This window comes from Sceloporus occidentalis, unplaced genomic scaffold (genome assembly GCF_023333645.1).
Source record: "Sceloporus occidentalis isolate IW3139 unplaced genomic scaffold, rSceOcc1.0.p SCAF_7, whole genome shotgun sequence".
In the NCBI taxonomy this organism is placed as follows: Eukaryota; Metazoa; Chordata; class Lepidosauria; order Squamata; family Phrynosomatidae; genus Sceloporus; species Sceloporus occidentalis.
In genome coordinates this window covers 28,115,985-28,130,928 of record NW_028316987.1, presented here as the reverse complement: position 1 = coordinate 28,130,928, position 14,944 = coordinate 28,115,985, and the positions used below count along the sequence as shown (strand labels likewise).

At 46.0% G+C, this 14,944-nt stretch overlaps 1 protein-coding gene across 4 annotated transcripts in view; it reads right to left on the bottom strand.

Annotated features, from left to right (window-relative positions):
• Positions 1-14,944, bottom strand: part of SUN3 (Sad1 and UNC84 domain containing 3) — a 149,536-nt gene that overhangs the window by 47,136 nt on the left and 87,456 nt on the right. For 3 of the 4 annotated variants that reach the window (XM_089532491.1, XM_089532490.1, XM_089532488.1), the window contains exon 6: positions 14,432-14,538. In XM_089532491.1, coding sequence (XP_089388617.1) covers positions 14,432-14,538 — 107 coding nt within the window. The remainder of the gene's footprint in view (positions 1-14,431; positions 14,539-14,944) is intronic. The other variant, XM_089532489.1, reaches the window with a different exon arrangement.

Sequence of the window (14,944 nt, the reverse complement as noted above, 5' to 3'; positions counted from 1 at the left end):
ATTGACTCTGATTATGTGTGATAACCTCTCGTGCAAAAACGTGAAACCCCATGACTGCATCCGGGATCACACTGCATTGACCTTCCAATTTCCACCATGTGATAATGTGAATCTAAGCCTGTTCTGCATATGATGTTTTCAGCACAGAGGTTGAATACATAGGGTGAGAGGATGCAGTCTTGCCCTATTCCTTTTCCAATTTGGAACCATTCTCCTTCTCTGTACTCAGTTCTGACAGCAGCCTCTTGTTGAGTACAGGTTATGCATCAGGATGATGAAGTGCAGCGCTACTTCCATTTCTTTGACAGCATTCCATAGTTTTTCATGGTCTATGCAGTCAGAGGCTTTACTGTGGTCAATAAAGCACAATCAATTTTTTTTTTTTTTAACTCCCTGGTGCTAAAATGAAACACAGGATGCAGATATTTGTAAGTCTTAGACGAAACCAATTCTGCCATTATTTCATTGACCAGTCTTTTTGTCGTGAAAGGACTAATGAACTTAGATACCAGCTTCTTGGAAGGCTTTACAAAAACGTGTTTGCCAAGTTGACCAGCTCCTCCATCTTAAAGTCCCAATTAGGACTACATATTTGGTCAGCATGGGGTTTTTTTGTAAGTCTCCTTAGCATAAATCAGACACAATGTGAGGCCAAACAGCTCAAATTCTCTGAGACAACTCAGCCAAAGGCACCAACTTCTAGTTTCTGTGCTGCCAGCTCCACTCGCTCTACAGCCCTCAAGTCATTACTAGGAGTTTCTTTCATCCTCAGTTCTAGTTTTGTGGGGTCATGTGCTGAATATGCATTAATCAAGGCCTTAGGGGCTAAACACACCAGTGTTTAACACCTGTCTCAGGACAGAGTGGGGACATGGTGTCCACACGATGCATGCCCCACCACCAATGTCATGCTGCACACCTCATCCCATGGTGGTTGGTGAAAGTACATCTTTGGCACAGCATTTAGATGCACTGCACCAAAGAAACGTCTAAAAATTGCAGCGGCAAGGGCGGCTTTTTGCCACTTTAACTAGGAGTGGCATTCTGCCAGCCCTTTTTGGGCTAGCAAAGCACTGGATTGGAGTCACAGTGTGTAGTTGCTGCAGGCCTGATCTGGCGCTCCCAGGGGTGGTGCAGAGCTGCTTTATTGGGGCAGTCTGTTTTGGCCCATGCTGTCTGTCTAACTGCCAGAACTAGCAGCAACCCTCCCCATACTCAGTCTCTTAGGCTTCTGAGAATTATCAAAGGAAAACCATGGCAGGATAATAATAATAATAATTTGTTTTATTTATATACCGCTATTCCAAAGATCATAGCGGTGAACAGCAAGTAAGCTAATTAGCAAGTAAGCTAATTTGCCCCCAACAGTCTGGGTACTCATTTTAGCGACCTCGGAAGGATGCAAGCCTGAGTCGAGCTTGGGCCCTTTTGCTGGTCTTGAACTCGCAACCTTGTGGTTTTGAGTGAATGGCTGCAGTACAGGCATTTAACCACTGCGCCACCAGGGCTCAGTGCGCCATCCTGTCATACAGCCAAGATGAACCATTACATCAGGATGCCTGGGTTTTCCTGTGAAAGTTCCAACTCTAGCATGTCCAGGTACAACCTTCTCAGAAATACTGAATCTTGGTGGCCTTGAACCAATAAGACATCGGTGATGCCAGCCATCTAAACTGCTAGCATACTCAATCACTGACTGCACACCCTGTCTCAAAATCCTCAGGCATGTATGTGTGTGCCTTCTTTTGACAGAACATGTCCTCAAAACAGGCACGTAGACTCATTATGAATTTTTGCAAGTCACTCAACACCAGCACCACTCATCAGACAAAAGCACCCACCACTCCACCATTCAAAGTATGCACCTCACTTTGGCAACCTCAGATGGGAAGGTGCACTCCCACTCGGCCATAAATACAGCTACTTAGCTGGTATGATAAGAATCATAACCTTTCTGTGCTCTCATCCAACATGATGCCCAAACACTGATTACCAACGGCTGGGGTGGCACTTGTAGTGGTGATGCAATACTACTTGGGGCTGTGGTTGGTGTGCTGGTAGTGGTGGTGGAATTATCACCAGCTGCTGCCCACCAGCCTGTCCCACCAGGTATGGTTATTGGGCCCTGTCTCCTTCTGTCACTGCCTGGTTATCTCCATCTTTTGCCAACAGAATAATCCTCACAAAGCCCCACATCATTTTCACTTCCTCTTGAAGATGCCGAAGTTTGGCTTCATGTTCTTTTTCTTCCAAGCTCCTTAAGAGGTCACTGATGCACACATCCCACTTTGACAGCCTTCTAGCCCTCTGCCATTCCCTGCGAAGTAGTTGTGCTCGCTGGTACCAGTGGGGTGGTTCACCCATCGACAAGTTGGCCACAGACCATGTTTCAAGGAACACCAGCATCTACATACCGTGCCCCGCAACCTTCATCCTGGCCCTGGGTTTGCAGGTTGTGGCAGCTCCCATATCCAGTTCTACCTTCCTGGAGGTAGGTGACTGACTCCCCTTCACTGGTTGTAGGATTTTGAGTTCTATCATCCTCCTGCAAATTCTTACTGCATTGATTCAGGATAAATGTCAGTCCTGACAATCTGTCATGTGCAGGATCACTTCAGTTCAGAAATCCAAGACTCAGTAGTAAAACATGAAAATTTCATTCAGAAACGAAAGATGCTCACCATGGGTGTACATTGACAAGAAGCCAGGATTATATAATGAAAGCATAGAGTAAGTACATTTTGAATGGGCTGACACTCCATTCACCCATTAAACAAAACACTTCCATTTTCCTCTTTGCCAGGTGCCCTCCTTCCAACCCCATACCATCTGTTCTCATGAGACTGATCTTGAAACTCCTAACACAGCCTCTTGTTTGGAGGTTTTTAAGCAGAGGCTGGATAACCATATATCAGGGAGCTGGAGAGGAGCTGCTTGGCAGCCATTTTGAGACCGTGTGCTTGAGACCGTGTGCTCATTGCTGAAGGGGCGGAGCTTCTGTGAGTCACATCTGTGAGTCACAAGGGGGCGGAGCTAGCAGACTAGCTTTATATACCAACTTCCAGAGCCTTCCAGAACAGTCCGGCCAGAGAGAGGAGAAGGAGAGGAGCTGCTTGGCAGCCATTTTGAGACCGTGTGCTTGAGACCGTGTGCTCGTTGCTGAAGGGGCGGAGCTTCTGTGAGTCACATCTGTGAGTCACAAGGGGGCGGAGCTAGCAGACTAGCTTTATATACCAACTTCCAGAGCCTTCCAGAACAGTCCGGCCAGAGAGAGGAGAAGGAGAGGAGCTGCTTGGCAGCCATTTTGAGACTGTGTGCTTGAGACCGTGTGCTCGTTGCTGAAAGGGCGGAGCTTCTGTGAGTCACATCTGTGAGTCACAAGGGGGCGGAGCTAGCAGACTAGCTTTATATACCAACTTCCAGAGCCTTCCAGAACAGTCTGGCCAGAGAGAGGAGAAGGAGAGGAGCTGCTTGGCAGCCATTTTGAGACCGTGTGCTTGAGACCGTGTGCTCGTTGCTGAAGGGGCGGAGCTTCTGTGAGTCACATCTGTGAGTCACAAGGGGGCGGAGCTAGCAGACTAGCTTTATATACCAATTTTCATTTTCTTTAACTCAACAACTCTGCTCAAGTGGCATCAGGTTAGAATCAGATATTGAAACAGAACCTTCCCTTTAAGTGTAAGATAGCAGCCAGTACTTACCTTTAAAGAAGTATTCCCAATAGATTGACTGTTATATTTATTACTAAAGACTTTGCAGCATGGACAACGAGGGATCTGCCGCAGTCACCTGCAACTCTTGTGGGATGTTTCTCTTCTTGCCTACAGAAGTGGAGAACTTCACATGCACCAAGTGCAAGTTGGTAGCACTCTTGGAGGAGAAAGTGCAGCAGCTGGAGTCCAGAGTAGCTACACTTCAGCATATTAGGGAACAAGAGGATTTCCTGGACTCAATAGAACTAACCATCTTGGATGAGTACCACGCAGAGGAAGATGCTAGGGTGGAAGAGGTCACTTGCCAAACAGAGGAGGCAGACAGCTGGAGGAATGTCACAAAGAGAAGTAAGCCAAGAAGGAATTGTTCGGGGAGCTTGCAGCTAGAGAATCGATTCGAAGCTCTTTCCCTTATCAAGAAGGATGAAGAAGAGCAGCATGGACAGACTTCTGGGACAGAGCAGAGGAGCCTGAGAGTCCCACCCGAGGGAACAGTCGCTGCTAAGCCTCGGAGGAGGCGTGTGGTCGTAGTGGGGGACTCCTTGCTGAGGGGTACAGAAGCAGTGATTTGTAGGCCTGACAAGATGTCTCGAGAGGTGTGTTGTCTTCCAGGTGCAAAGATCCGTGATGTGACAGAGAGGCTGACAAGACTGGTCAAGCCTACTGACCAATACCCCTTCCTTTTGGTCCACGTGGGAACTAATGCTACTGCAAGACACAGCATTCAGAACATCAAAAGGGATTACGAGGCGCTTGGTAGGAAGCTGAAAGGAATGGATGTACAGGTTGTCATCTCGTCTCTTCTGCCAGTTGAAGGGCATGGTCCAAGAAGGGAGAGGAAAATAGCAGATGTGAACAACTGGCTTCGCAGATGGTGCCGCCGAGAAGGATTTGGATTCTTCGATCATGGGCTGCGGTTCCATGAGGAGGGACTTCTTGCAACAGACGGGTTGCATCTCACGCCAGTTGGAAGAAATGTTTTTGCCAACAGTCTCAAGAACTTGATCAGGAGAGCTTTAAACTGAGTTCCGAGGGGAAGGGAGACAATATTAAGGAAGGCGAAAGGGATGGCGAAAATAGTCAAACTGACATAGAGGAAACAAGGCAAACAGTGCAAGGACCCAGCAGTGGGAGGCAAAAAAACTTGCACAGGCAGCAAGTAAAAGGGAACCATGGTCTGCGATGTCTCTACACTAATGCACAGAGCATGGGAAATAAGCAAGATGAACTTGAACTCCTAGTACAACAAAGCAAATATGATATAATAGGCATCACTGAAACCTGGTGGGATGAGTCTCATGATTGGAATGTGGAAATAGAGGGGTATAACCTTATTAAGAGAAATAGGCCAAACAGGAAAGGAGGAGGAATAGCACTATATGTCAGAGATATTTACACCAGTGAGGAGATCCTGAACATCAATCATGGAAGCCAGGTGGAGAGCATCTGGATAAGAATCAAAGGGGAGGGAAACAACAAGGGTGTTACGGTGGGAGTCTACTACAGACCCCCAAGTCAGACTGAGGAATTGGATGATATCTTTCTAGAACAGATGACCACACAGTCAGAAAAGAGAGATGTAGTAGTGATGGGCGACTTCAACTATCCTGATATTTGCTGGAAGTCAAACTCAGCAAAATCCTCAAGGTCTAGCAAATTCCTCACTTGCCTGGAAGACAATTTAATGGTCCAAAAGGTGGAAGAGGCAACAAGGGGGTCAGCTATTTTAGATCTGATCCTAACCAACAAGGATGACTTGGTTAATGGGGTGCAAGTGGTGGGATCCTTAGGTGGAAGCGACCATGTTCTCCTGGAGTTTGTTATACAATGGAGAGGAGAAGCCAGGCAGAGTCAGACACGCATCCTAGACTTTAGGAGAGCGGATTTCAGTAAACTTAGAGAAGTACTGAGGGCGATTCCATGGTCAGAAATACTAAAAGATAAAGGAGTTCAGGACGGATGGGACTTTCTCAAAAGGGAGATACTGAAGGCACAATTTCAAAAAGTTCCAGTGAGAAAGAAAAACGGGAGGAGTCTCAAGAAACCAGGATGGATGACTAAGGAACTTTCAACTGAGCTAAGTTTGAAACGGAACATGTATAAGAAATGGAAAAAGGGGGAAATCACGAAAAAGGAATTCAAAGAAATAGCAGGCATGTGTAGGGGTAAAGTCAGAAAAGCTAAAGCGCAGAATGAACTCAGGCTTGCTAGAGAGGTTAAGAACAATAAAAAGAGCTTTTTTGGATATGTCCGCAGCAAGAGGAAGAAGAAGGAAACGGTAGGGCCACTGCGTGGAGAAGATGGCAAAATGCTAACAGGAGATAGAGAAAAGGCAGAATTACTCAACACCTTCTTTGCCTCAGTCTTCTCAGAAAAGGCAAAGGGTGCTCAACCTGAGGATAATGGAGCAGAGGACAGAATAGGGGAATTTCAGCACAGAATAAGTAAAGAGATAGTAGAGGAACACCTTATTAATCTAAATGAATTTAAGTCTCAGGGACCAGATGAACTCCATCCAAGGGTATTAAAAGAACTGGCAAATGTAATATCGGAGCCATTGGCAATAATCTTTGAAAACTCCTGGAGAACAGGAGAGATCCCAGCAGACTGGCGAAGGGCAAACGTTGTCCCCATCTTCAAAAAGGGGAAAAAAGAGGATCCCAGCAATTATCGTCCAGTTAGTCTAACATCAGTACTAGGAAAGATTCTGGAGCAGATCATTAAACAGAGAGTCTGTGAACATCTAGAAGGCAATGCCATAATCACAAAAAGTCAACATGGGTTTCAGAGAAACAAGTCATGCCAGACAAATCTAATCTCTTTCTTTGACAAAATTACCAGCTTGGTAGATGAAGGGAATGCTGTGGATATAGTATATCTTGATTTCAGTAAGGCCTTTGACAAGGTTTCCCATGACATTCTTGCAAACAAGCTTGTAAAATGTGGGCTAGACAAAGGAACTGTTAAATGGATCTGTAATTGGTTGACCGGCCGAACCCAAAGGGTGCTCAACAATGGCTCCTTTTCATCCTGGAGAGAAGTGACCAGTGGGGTCCCACAGGGCTCTGTCCTGGGCCCAGTGCTATTCAACATCTTTATCAATGACCTGGATGACAGAATTGGGAGCATACTTATCAAATTTGCAGATGACACCAAATTAGGGGGAATAGCTAATACCCCAGAGGACAGGATCAAGATTCAAAATGACCTGAATAGACTAGAAAGCTGGGCCAAAGCTAACAAAATGAAATTCAACACAGAGAAATGTAAGGTATTGCACTTAGGGTGGAAAAATAAAATGCACAGATATAGGATGGGTGACACCTGGCTGAATGAAACTACGTGTGAAAGGGATCTAGGAGTCCAAGTAGACCACAAGTTGAACATGAGTGAACAGTGTGATGCGGCAGCTAAAAAGGCCAATGCTATTTTAGGCTGCATCAATAGAAGTATAATGTCTAGATCAAGAGAAGTAATAGTACCACTGTATTCTGCTTTGGTCAGGCCCCACCTAGAATATTGTGTCCAGTTCTGGGCGCCACAATTCAAAAAGGACATTGAGAAACTGGAGCGTGTCCAAAGGAGGGCGACAAAAATGGTGAAGGGTCTGGAGACCATGCCCTATGAGGAACGACTTAGGGAGCTGGGGATGTTTAGCCTGGAGAAAAGAAGGTTAAGAGGTGATATGATAGCCCTGTTTAAATATTTGAAAGGATGTCATATTGAGGAGGGAGCAAGCTTGTTTTCTGCTGCCCCAGAGAACAGGACCCGGAACAATGGATGCAAGCTACAGGAAAAGAGATTCCACCTGAACATTAGGAGGAACTTCCTGACAGTAAGGGCTGTTCGGCAGTGGAATGCACTTCCTCGGAAGGTGATAGAGTCTCCTTCCTTGGAGGTCTTTAAACAGAGGCTGGATGGCCATCTGTCAGGGATGCTTTGATTTGGATTTCCTGCATGGCAGGGGGTTGGACTGGATGGCCCTGGTGGTCTCTTCCAACTCTACGATTCTATGATTCTATGATTCTATGATTCTAGGGGTGCTTTGATTGTATATTCCTGCATGGCAGGCAGTGGACTTGATGGCCCTTGAGGTCTCTTCCAAATCTAAGATTCTATTATTCTCTCCTACCCTCACATCTGCTCATTAACCACCAAAGGATTGTGGGCAACATTATTAGCAATTAACATATAACCAACAACAAGTTTATTATTAGACCATATCAATGGAATACAAAATACAGTTACAAAATACAATACATAAAATACAAGAAAAAAATATCAAAATATCTGCATACATAAAGACATAAAAATGGATCTCACTTAAAACTCATATAGGGGGTTAAAACAAATGCAGACTAAATAAATTTAATAAAATGGGATACAAAATAGTCAAAAATAAAATAGTCTAAAATAATACTGGCTAAAACATAGTGGGAGATAACAATAAAAATGTTTAAATGAACTCATCACCATGACACGAAACCCTGTTTTGTATAATAAATTGATCATTCAAGTGAGCAGCATTAACTACGAATTTAGCTACACATCACACTGTATGTATATTCTCTCCAGAGAAAAGATAAGGACAGGTTGCTCACCTGTGACTGTGTTTCCTTGAGTGGTCATCTGCGAATTCACACAAATGGGTTTATTCTGCGCCTGCGCAGCAATGCTCAGAAACTTCTAGAATCTCCAGACAGAAAGCAATGTATCTTTCTACAACTGAGCTTGCAGGTGCCTCCGGTCAAGGCAAGGTCGCAGGGATGTACAGAGGGTCCGAAATCTTGCGTCTGGAAGGTATGCCCTCAGTGCCACGGAGTCCAGCGTGGTTCTTATGAAGTCAATGCGTTTGGTGGGAGTCAAGTTGGACTTGTCGAAATTGACCTGCAGGCCCAAAGCATGAAGAAGCGCGAGGGAAAAGTTGAGGTGCTCGAGGAGAGTGCCTCTGGAGGACGCCGAGAAGAGCCAGTCGTCTAGGTATGGGAAGACTGTGCTTCCTCTTTGGCGCAGGTAGGCCACCACGGGCGCCATGCATTTGGTGAAGACCCGTGGAGCTGTAGAGAGGCCGAAAGGGAGGACTTTGTACTGATAAGTCTCGTCACCGACAGCGAAGGCGAGAAACCTCCGGTGGTCCTCCAATATCGAAATGTGAAAATAAGCATCTTTCAAGACCAGCATCACGAACCAGGAGTTCTCCTGCAAGAGTGGCAAAATAGAAGCAAGGGTTACCATCCTGAACTTCTTGCAAACAATGAAGGCATTCAGGGCCCGAAGATCCATTATGGGGCGGAGGCCCGAGTCTCTCTTGGGTACAGTGAAGTATATGGAGAAAAAGCACCGTTGCACCCCAGAAGGGGGAACGAGTTCAATAGCGTCTTTGTCTAAAAGAATGGCACTTCGTCGAGAAGGGTGTCCGAGGGGACGGTTGAAATGAATGCTCCAGTTGGTGGGAGCTCAGAAAACTCTAGGGCATAACCCCTATGGACGATGTTAAGTGCCCAGGAATCAGTGGTGATAGAAGCCCAGATGTTGTAGAAAGGGCTTAATCTGCTGGAGAGGGGGCTGACGAGGTGCGCAGGAACACATCAGAACCTCTTCTTGCCCCGGCCGTCCTTTTTCTTATAACCCTGTTGGTATCTGGGTTGGGACGGCTGTCGCCTGTCCGCGGAAGGAACAGGAGAATGGGAAGGCCGACCTTGGGGCTGTCTATCCTGGTGGTAAGGACGGTCCTGAGGCTGGAAGCGGTACTGGTTACCGGGGTACCAGGGGCGCTGACCAGGATATCTCTGTCTTGGGGACTTAGACGAAGAAGCCGACATACCGTGCTTCTTGGCTGCAGTCTTCATCCGGTATCTGAAGCTGAGCTTTTCGTCCGTGTCCCTGTTGAAGAGGCCCGAATTATCAAAGGGCATGTCTTCAATAGCCGCCTTCGCTTGGGGGTTGAGGTCCGAAGACCGAAGCCACGCATAGCGACGGAGGGCTATGGATCCACACAGCACCTTGGATGCACAGTCCGTGGAGTGCCTGGCGGAGATGATCTGCTGGCCAGCCATCAGATGGATCTCGTTCCGGAGGGCAATCATCATGCGTCTCCTGTCATCGGGGAGGTCCGCGATGGTGGGATCCATCTTCTCCACCAGGAACTGTACATAGGCCCCCATACAGGCTGCATAATTGGCTATTTTGAGGTTGAGAGCCGCCGAGGCGTAAAACTTCTTAGCCAGACCGTCCAGCTTCTTGCTGTCTTTGTCCACTGGCAAGGAAGATGTCCTAGGAGCAAAGGTGGACTGGACTCCTTCCACAATAGCCGAATTCAGCTTGGGGTGGTTAGAGAGCCAGGACGGAGCAGACGGGGTGACTCGGTACAAGTTCTCGATCTTGCGAGAAGTTGACGGGATGGTAGCCGGAGTCTCCCCTGATCGCTTGGCTATCTTCTCCAGTGATGGAAGGTATGCCAAGGCCGGCGGTGCTGGGGCAGATCCATGGATCCTCCTTTCAGCCGGGTCGAGGGCGTCATCCTCAGGATGGGCAACCTCCAGTTTGAGGGCATCGGCCATCCGTATAACCCTGTCGGCAAAGGCCCTGACGTCGTCCGTGGGTGATGGGACTGCCGGACCCTCATGAATGAAGGACGTGTCTCTGTCCGAGGGGGGTGATGCCGAACGGGAAGGAGACCTCGATCTGGACCTCGAGCGAGACGGGCTCCGACGTCTGGAGGAAAAATCGGCTGCGTCGAAGTCGTCGAGCCCTTGGGTGACATCAACCGTTTGAGCGGGAAGGCGCACCCGCGTGGGGCCACGAATGTTTCGACGCAGATGGGAAGGTGCCACCGGGAGTAGGTACTGTCCCGTGCATTGGTCGTAGACGAGGTCCAGAAACGCCTCAAACAGGTCCTGGTCTCGTTCGACCGTGTCAGGACGCTCCAAGTCCAAAGCCTCATCAGCCTCCATCCCCAAGGCGGCTCGGTCCTTTCGTGGGGGGGAACGTGGGCACTCCCTGCCCCGTGAAGCGGAGCGTGGCCTGGATCCCTTCCTCTGGGAAGGCGAGCGGGATCTTGATCTCGGCCTCTGTGGGGATAGAGGCACATCTGAATCCAGGAGTTTGCCCTCAGATTCAGAGTCCACGTTGACCATCTGTAGGCTGTCCGCCGGTACAGAGAGGTGGCCCGCGAGGAGGATTTTGGGCTCTAGAGGCACCGTTTGTGAGGATGCCGGTACAGACGGCGTCGGGGTCTTAATGGACCCTATGTCAGGAGACGGAGCAGGTACTGGCCTCGACTCTGGCGGAGGCACTGAGACCGTGCTTGGGGGGCCTTTACGCCGATTTTTGGCGGGCGGCGAGGATGAACAGGCCCGTTTTTTATCGCGGTCGGAGCGTTTGTCTCCCTTCTTCCTTGAGGGCTTGGGATTAGCATTGCCCGACCCTCCAGAGGCTCCAGAGCCGCCAGGCTGGCTGAGCACCTTCTCATAAAGCGCAGCCTTCAGTGTCCAGTCCCTATTTTTAAGGGCCTGGGCGGACATCGCCTTGCAGTGGGGGCAGTTGCCCGGAACATGGGCCTCCCCCAGGCAGAGGACACATTTGTCGTGGCCGTCGGCCATGGGGATTTTAACCCCGCACTTCGTGCATTGCTTGAAGGAAGCCATGGTAAGAGAGGTCCGTTACCAGTCCGAAGTCAAGCCGTGAAATCAGAGGAATGGTCAAGTCCAAAGGAGAGTCCGAAAGAATGGTCAAGGAAAGCTGAAGTTCAAATGCCAGAGATTCCAATAAGAAGAGAGCAAGGAATGCTAGCGAAGTTCCTCAAGCTGCTTAGTGCAGCGGAATGAAGGAACTGAAGAGGAGTGGGCCACCAGGGGCCTTATATATGGGTGGGCGGGGCTACTGCCAAAAAGTTGCAGAAAGATACATTGCTTTCTGCCTGGAGATTCTAGAAGTTTCCGAGCATTGCTGCGCAGGCGCAGAATAAACCCATTTGTGTGATTCGCAGAGACCACGAAGAAGAAGACAATAAACTATATTAAGGTGGAAAAAAATAACATCCAATTTTATTTGGTAAATTTATGCACATATTTCTGTAAGATAAGCACGCATAGAAAATGTATCAGAGTATTATGTGTATGAAATAAGAGATAGGTCTTTTAAAGATAGAGAACATAAAACTGCAAGTAGAGAATAAAACAAAAAGTGTTATGTATTAATGTGGAAAAAATTCGTATATCACAAACTATTGGACTTTAGAAGGAAGCTTGTATTGTGTATGTATTGTAATGTATTGTATTGTATTGCATGTATTGTATTGTATTTTATTGCACTGTATATGTATTTGTTTTTGTAATGTCTATTTTGTTTTTAATAAATAAAATTTAATTTAAAAAAAGGAAAAAAAAGAAAAGATAAGACAATTTTGCAGTAAGATCCCAGTAGGTTATTCTATCCAAAAATGGTTGTAAAAAGTGTGATCTCTCCTTATCATAAAGACAACAGTCAAACAGGATACATATTCTTTCATGATATGGTATTTTTTGAAACCATCCTGTTCTTACCATTGAATTCAATTGTTCAAATCTAGCTCTGGTGAAGTGCTAAATGCAACTCAAGATAATTTTCAAGGCCAAATACCATTTTATTTTTAGCTAACCAGTTAAGAGATTTACACCCAGCTAACAAGGCTATATCTGATTGCGCACTGATGTCCCAGATCCTTAAATCATGTCCCACCATCCAGTAACATGTTTCAAACAAGCAAAGCAAGTCTATAATTAGCTATGACAGGCAAGCTGAGGAACTCATTCTGTCCTGACAAAGACAGAATTTAAACTAGAAAAGTTATTCCAGCTCAGACATCAGAAGGGCTGCCAGGCCCAGAAATACCCAGAGAAGTGAAGACAAGCAGCTACCCAAAGGGAAGGTATTTTTACCATACATCAAAGGAGTCACAGACAGAATAGGCAAAGTGGTGAGGAAGCACAACCTTCAAATGATTTACAAACCGACGAAGAAAATCCAGCAAATGCTTCGCTCAGCCAAGGACCAGAGAGACCCTCTCACAGCCTAAGGAGTTTATCGCATACCATGCAGCTGCGGAAAAGTCTACTTAGGGACCACCAAATGCAGTGTGCAAACAAGAATCAAGGAACACGGGAGACACTGCAGACTGGGCCAGCCAGAAAAATCAGCAGTAGCAGAACATGCCACAAACCATCCTGGGCATAAAATACTGTTTGAAAACACTGAAGTTCTGGACCATGCCAACCATTCCCATGTCAGGATGCACAGGGAAGCCATTGAGATCCACAAACATCTGGATAATTTCAACCGGAAAGAAGAAACCCTCAAAGTGAACAAAATTTGGCTACCAGTCCTGAAGAATAGCAAAATAAGGACTCAGCAAATGCAAATGGGAAACCATTCAGAGTCAGGGACTTTCCCAGCAGATAATTGATCACCAATTAGCAGACATTAATCCTCGTTTGCATTAGCCTCCCAGAACAATACCCATGCAAATCACTCCTGCATTCCCAGGCTCACACAGTATATATACACCCAATTTTTCCAGGCAAAGCATTCTCTGAATATGCCAGCCACAGATGCTGGTGAAACGTCAGAAAAAACTCTGCTAGAACATGGCCACATAGCCTGAAAAACCCACAAAAAACTATGGATGCCGGCCATGAAAGCCTTAGACTTTACATTAAACTAGCAAAGCTTTTCGTGGCTTGGATATAAAGGAGGGGTCAGAAACTTGTACCCTTCCAGATGTTGTTGGATTCCATCTCCCATAAATGCCAGCCAGTACAGGTAACAATAAAAAATTACAGGAGCTGTTGTCTGTCAAAATCTGGAGGGGCACAAGTTCCCACTTTTGATATAAAACTTCATATTGCTTTAATTCTGTATGCTAGTCAGCTGTTAATTAAACAGGTTTAGGATAAAAAAAAACAGCAAAATAAAAAACACAATTCTTGGTACTTCCAAGTACAGTCAACCCTTCTTATGCACTGATTTTGTATACACAGTTTTATACACCAATTTTTTATACATCCAAGCATCCACGGTTTGAAAATGTTCAATGTTCAAAATGTTCAAAAAAGTATATATTTCAAGTATCAAACCATTTTTATGAGGGACACCATTTTGATATGTCATTATCTTTAATGGGACTTGAGCATCCACAGATCCAAGTTCCATGGATCTTGGAACCAAACCCCAGTGTATAATAAGGGTCCACTGTATGACAGCTGAAACAATACTGCATTAACTCATTAGACAATGCATTAATATATTCACATATTAATCATATACAAGTTCTGATAAGTAGGGGGCAAAATAGACTGCCTCAAAGGGGTGGCTCGAAGCTGCTCCTGAGAAAACCAGAGTGGGGCCACGGCAACCAATGCCATGGCCCCAATCCTCCTTTTTGCCAGTGGAAAAAGAAGCAGCAAATTATCACTCCTTTTTACGCTGGTAAAAAGCCAGTTTTTCCTGCCCTGCAGCATGCAGCATCTAAACATCATGCCTCCCGAGTGCCCAGAAGCCAACCCACACAGGCAACCAGGCAACATGAAGCCGGTTTCCAGGCAGTTGCAGAACATGCAGCATCAAAACACCACACTCTGAAGCCGCCCAGACGGCAGCACAAAGGGGCAGTCTGTTTGACCCATAAGTTTGTACTGATATGGAAGTTTGCTGAATGATTAAATTCAAAAATAAATAATCACCTGAATGAGATCACAAATGGAGAAGTCATTCCACTTTTCACCAAACAGCTGCAGTTTATTTTCATCAAACAGTCCCATGCAGGAAATACCTATTAATAATGCAACACCTTCAAATTTAAAAAGGTTGATAATTATTTTCTTTGTCAGGAGATTATCACCTGGAACAGTATACATCAATATGTTTCTGCATCATCCTAAATTAGACATAAATTGACTAACCCTTCACATTGCTTTAACTTTTCCTTTTCTTTCACACAATTAAGTTACTATGAAATTTAACTGATCAATTTCTGATATACTGTTGCCTGGGCTGATATCATGAAATCATGGTTAAATAGGTACACTGGGTGGTCCTGGCTAAAATAATATAACGGTTCATTTAACAACTGTTAATGTTAACGTTTCCACTTGTACTCATTCATATTCATGATCCCAAAACATACTTGTCACATCAAAGTCAATAACTAAAGAACTACATGAATGTTCCCCTAAACCTGCTTGGACAAATCCCAT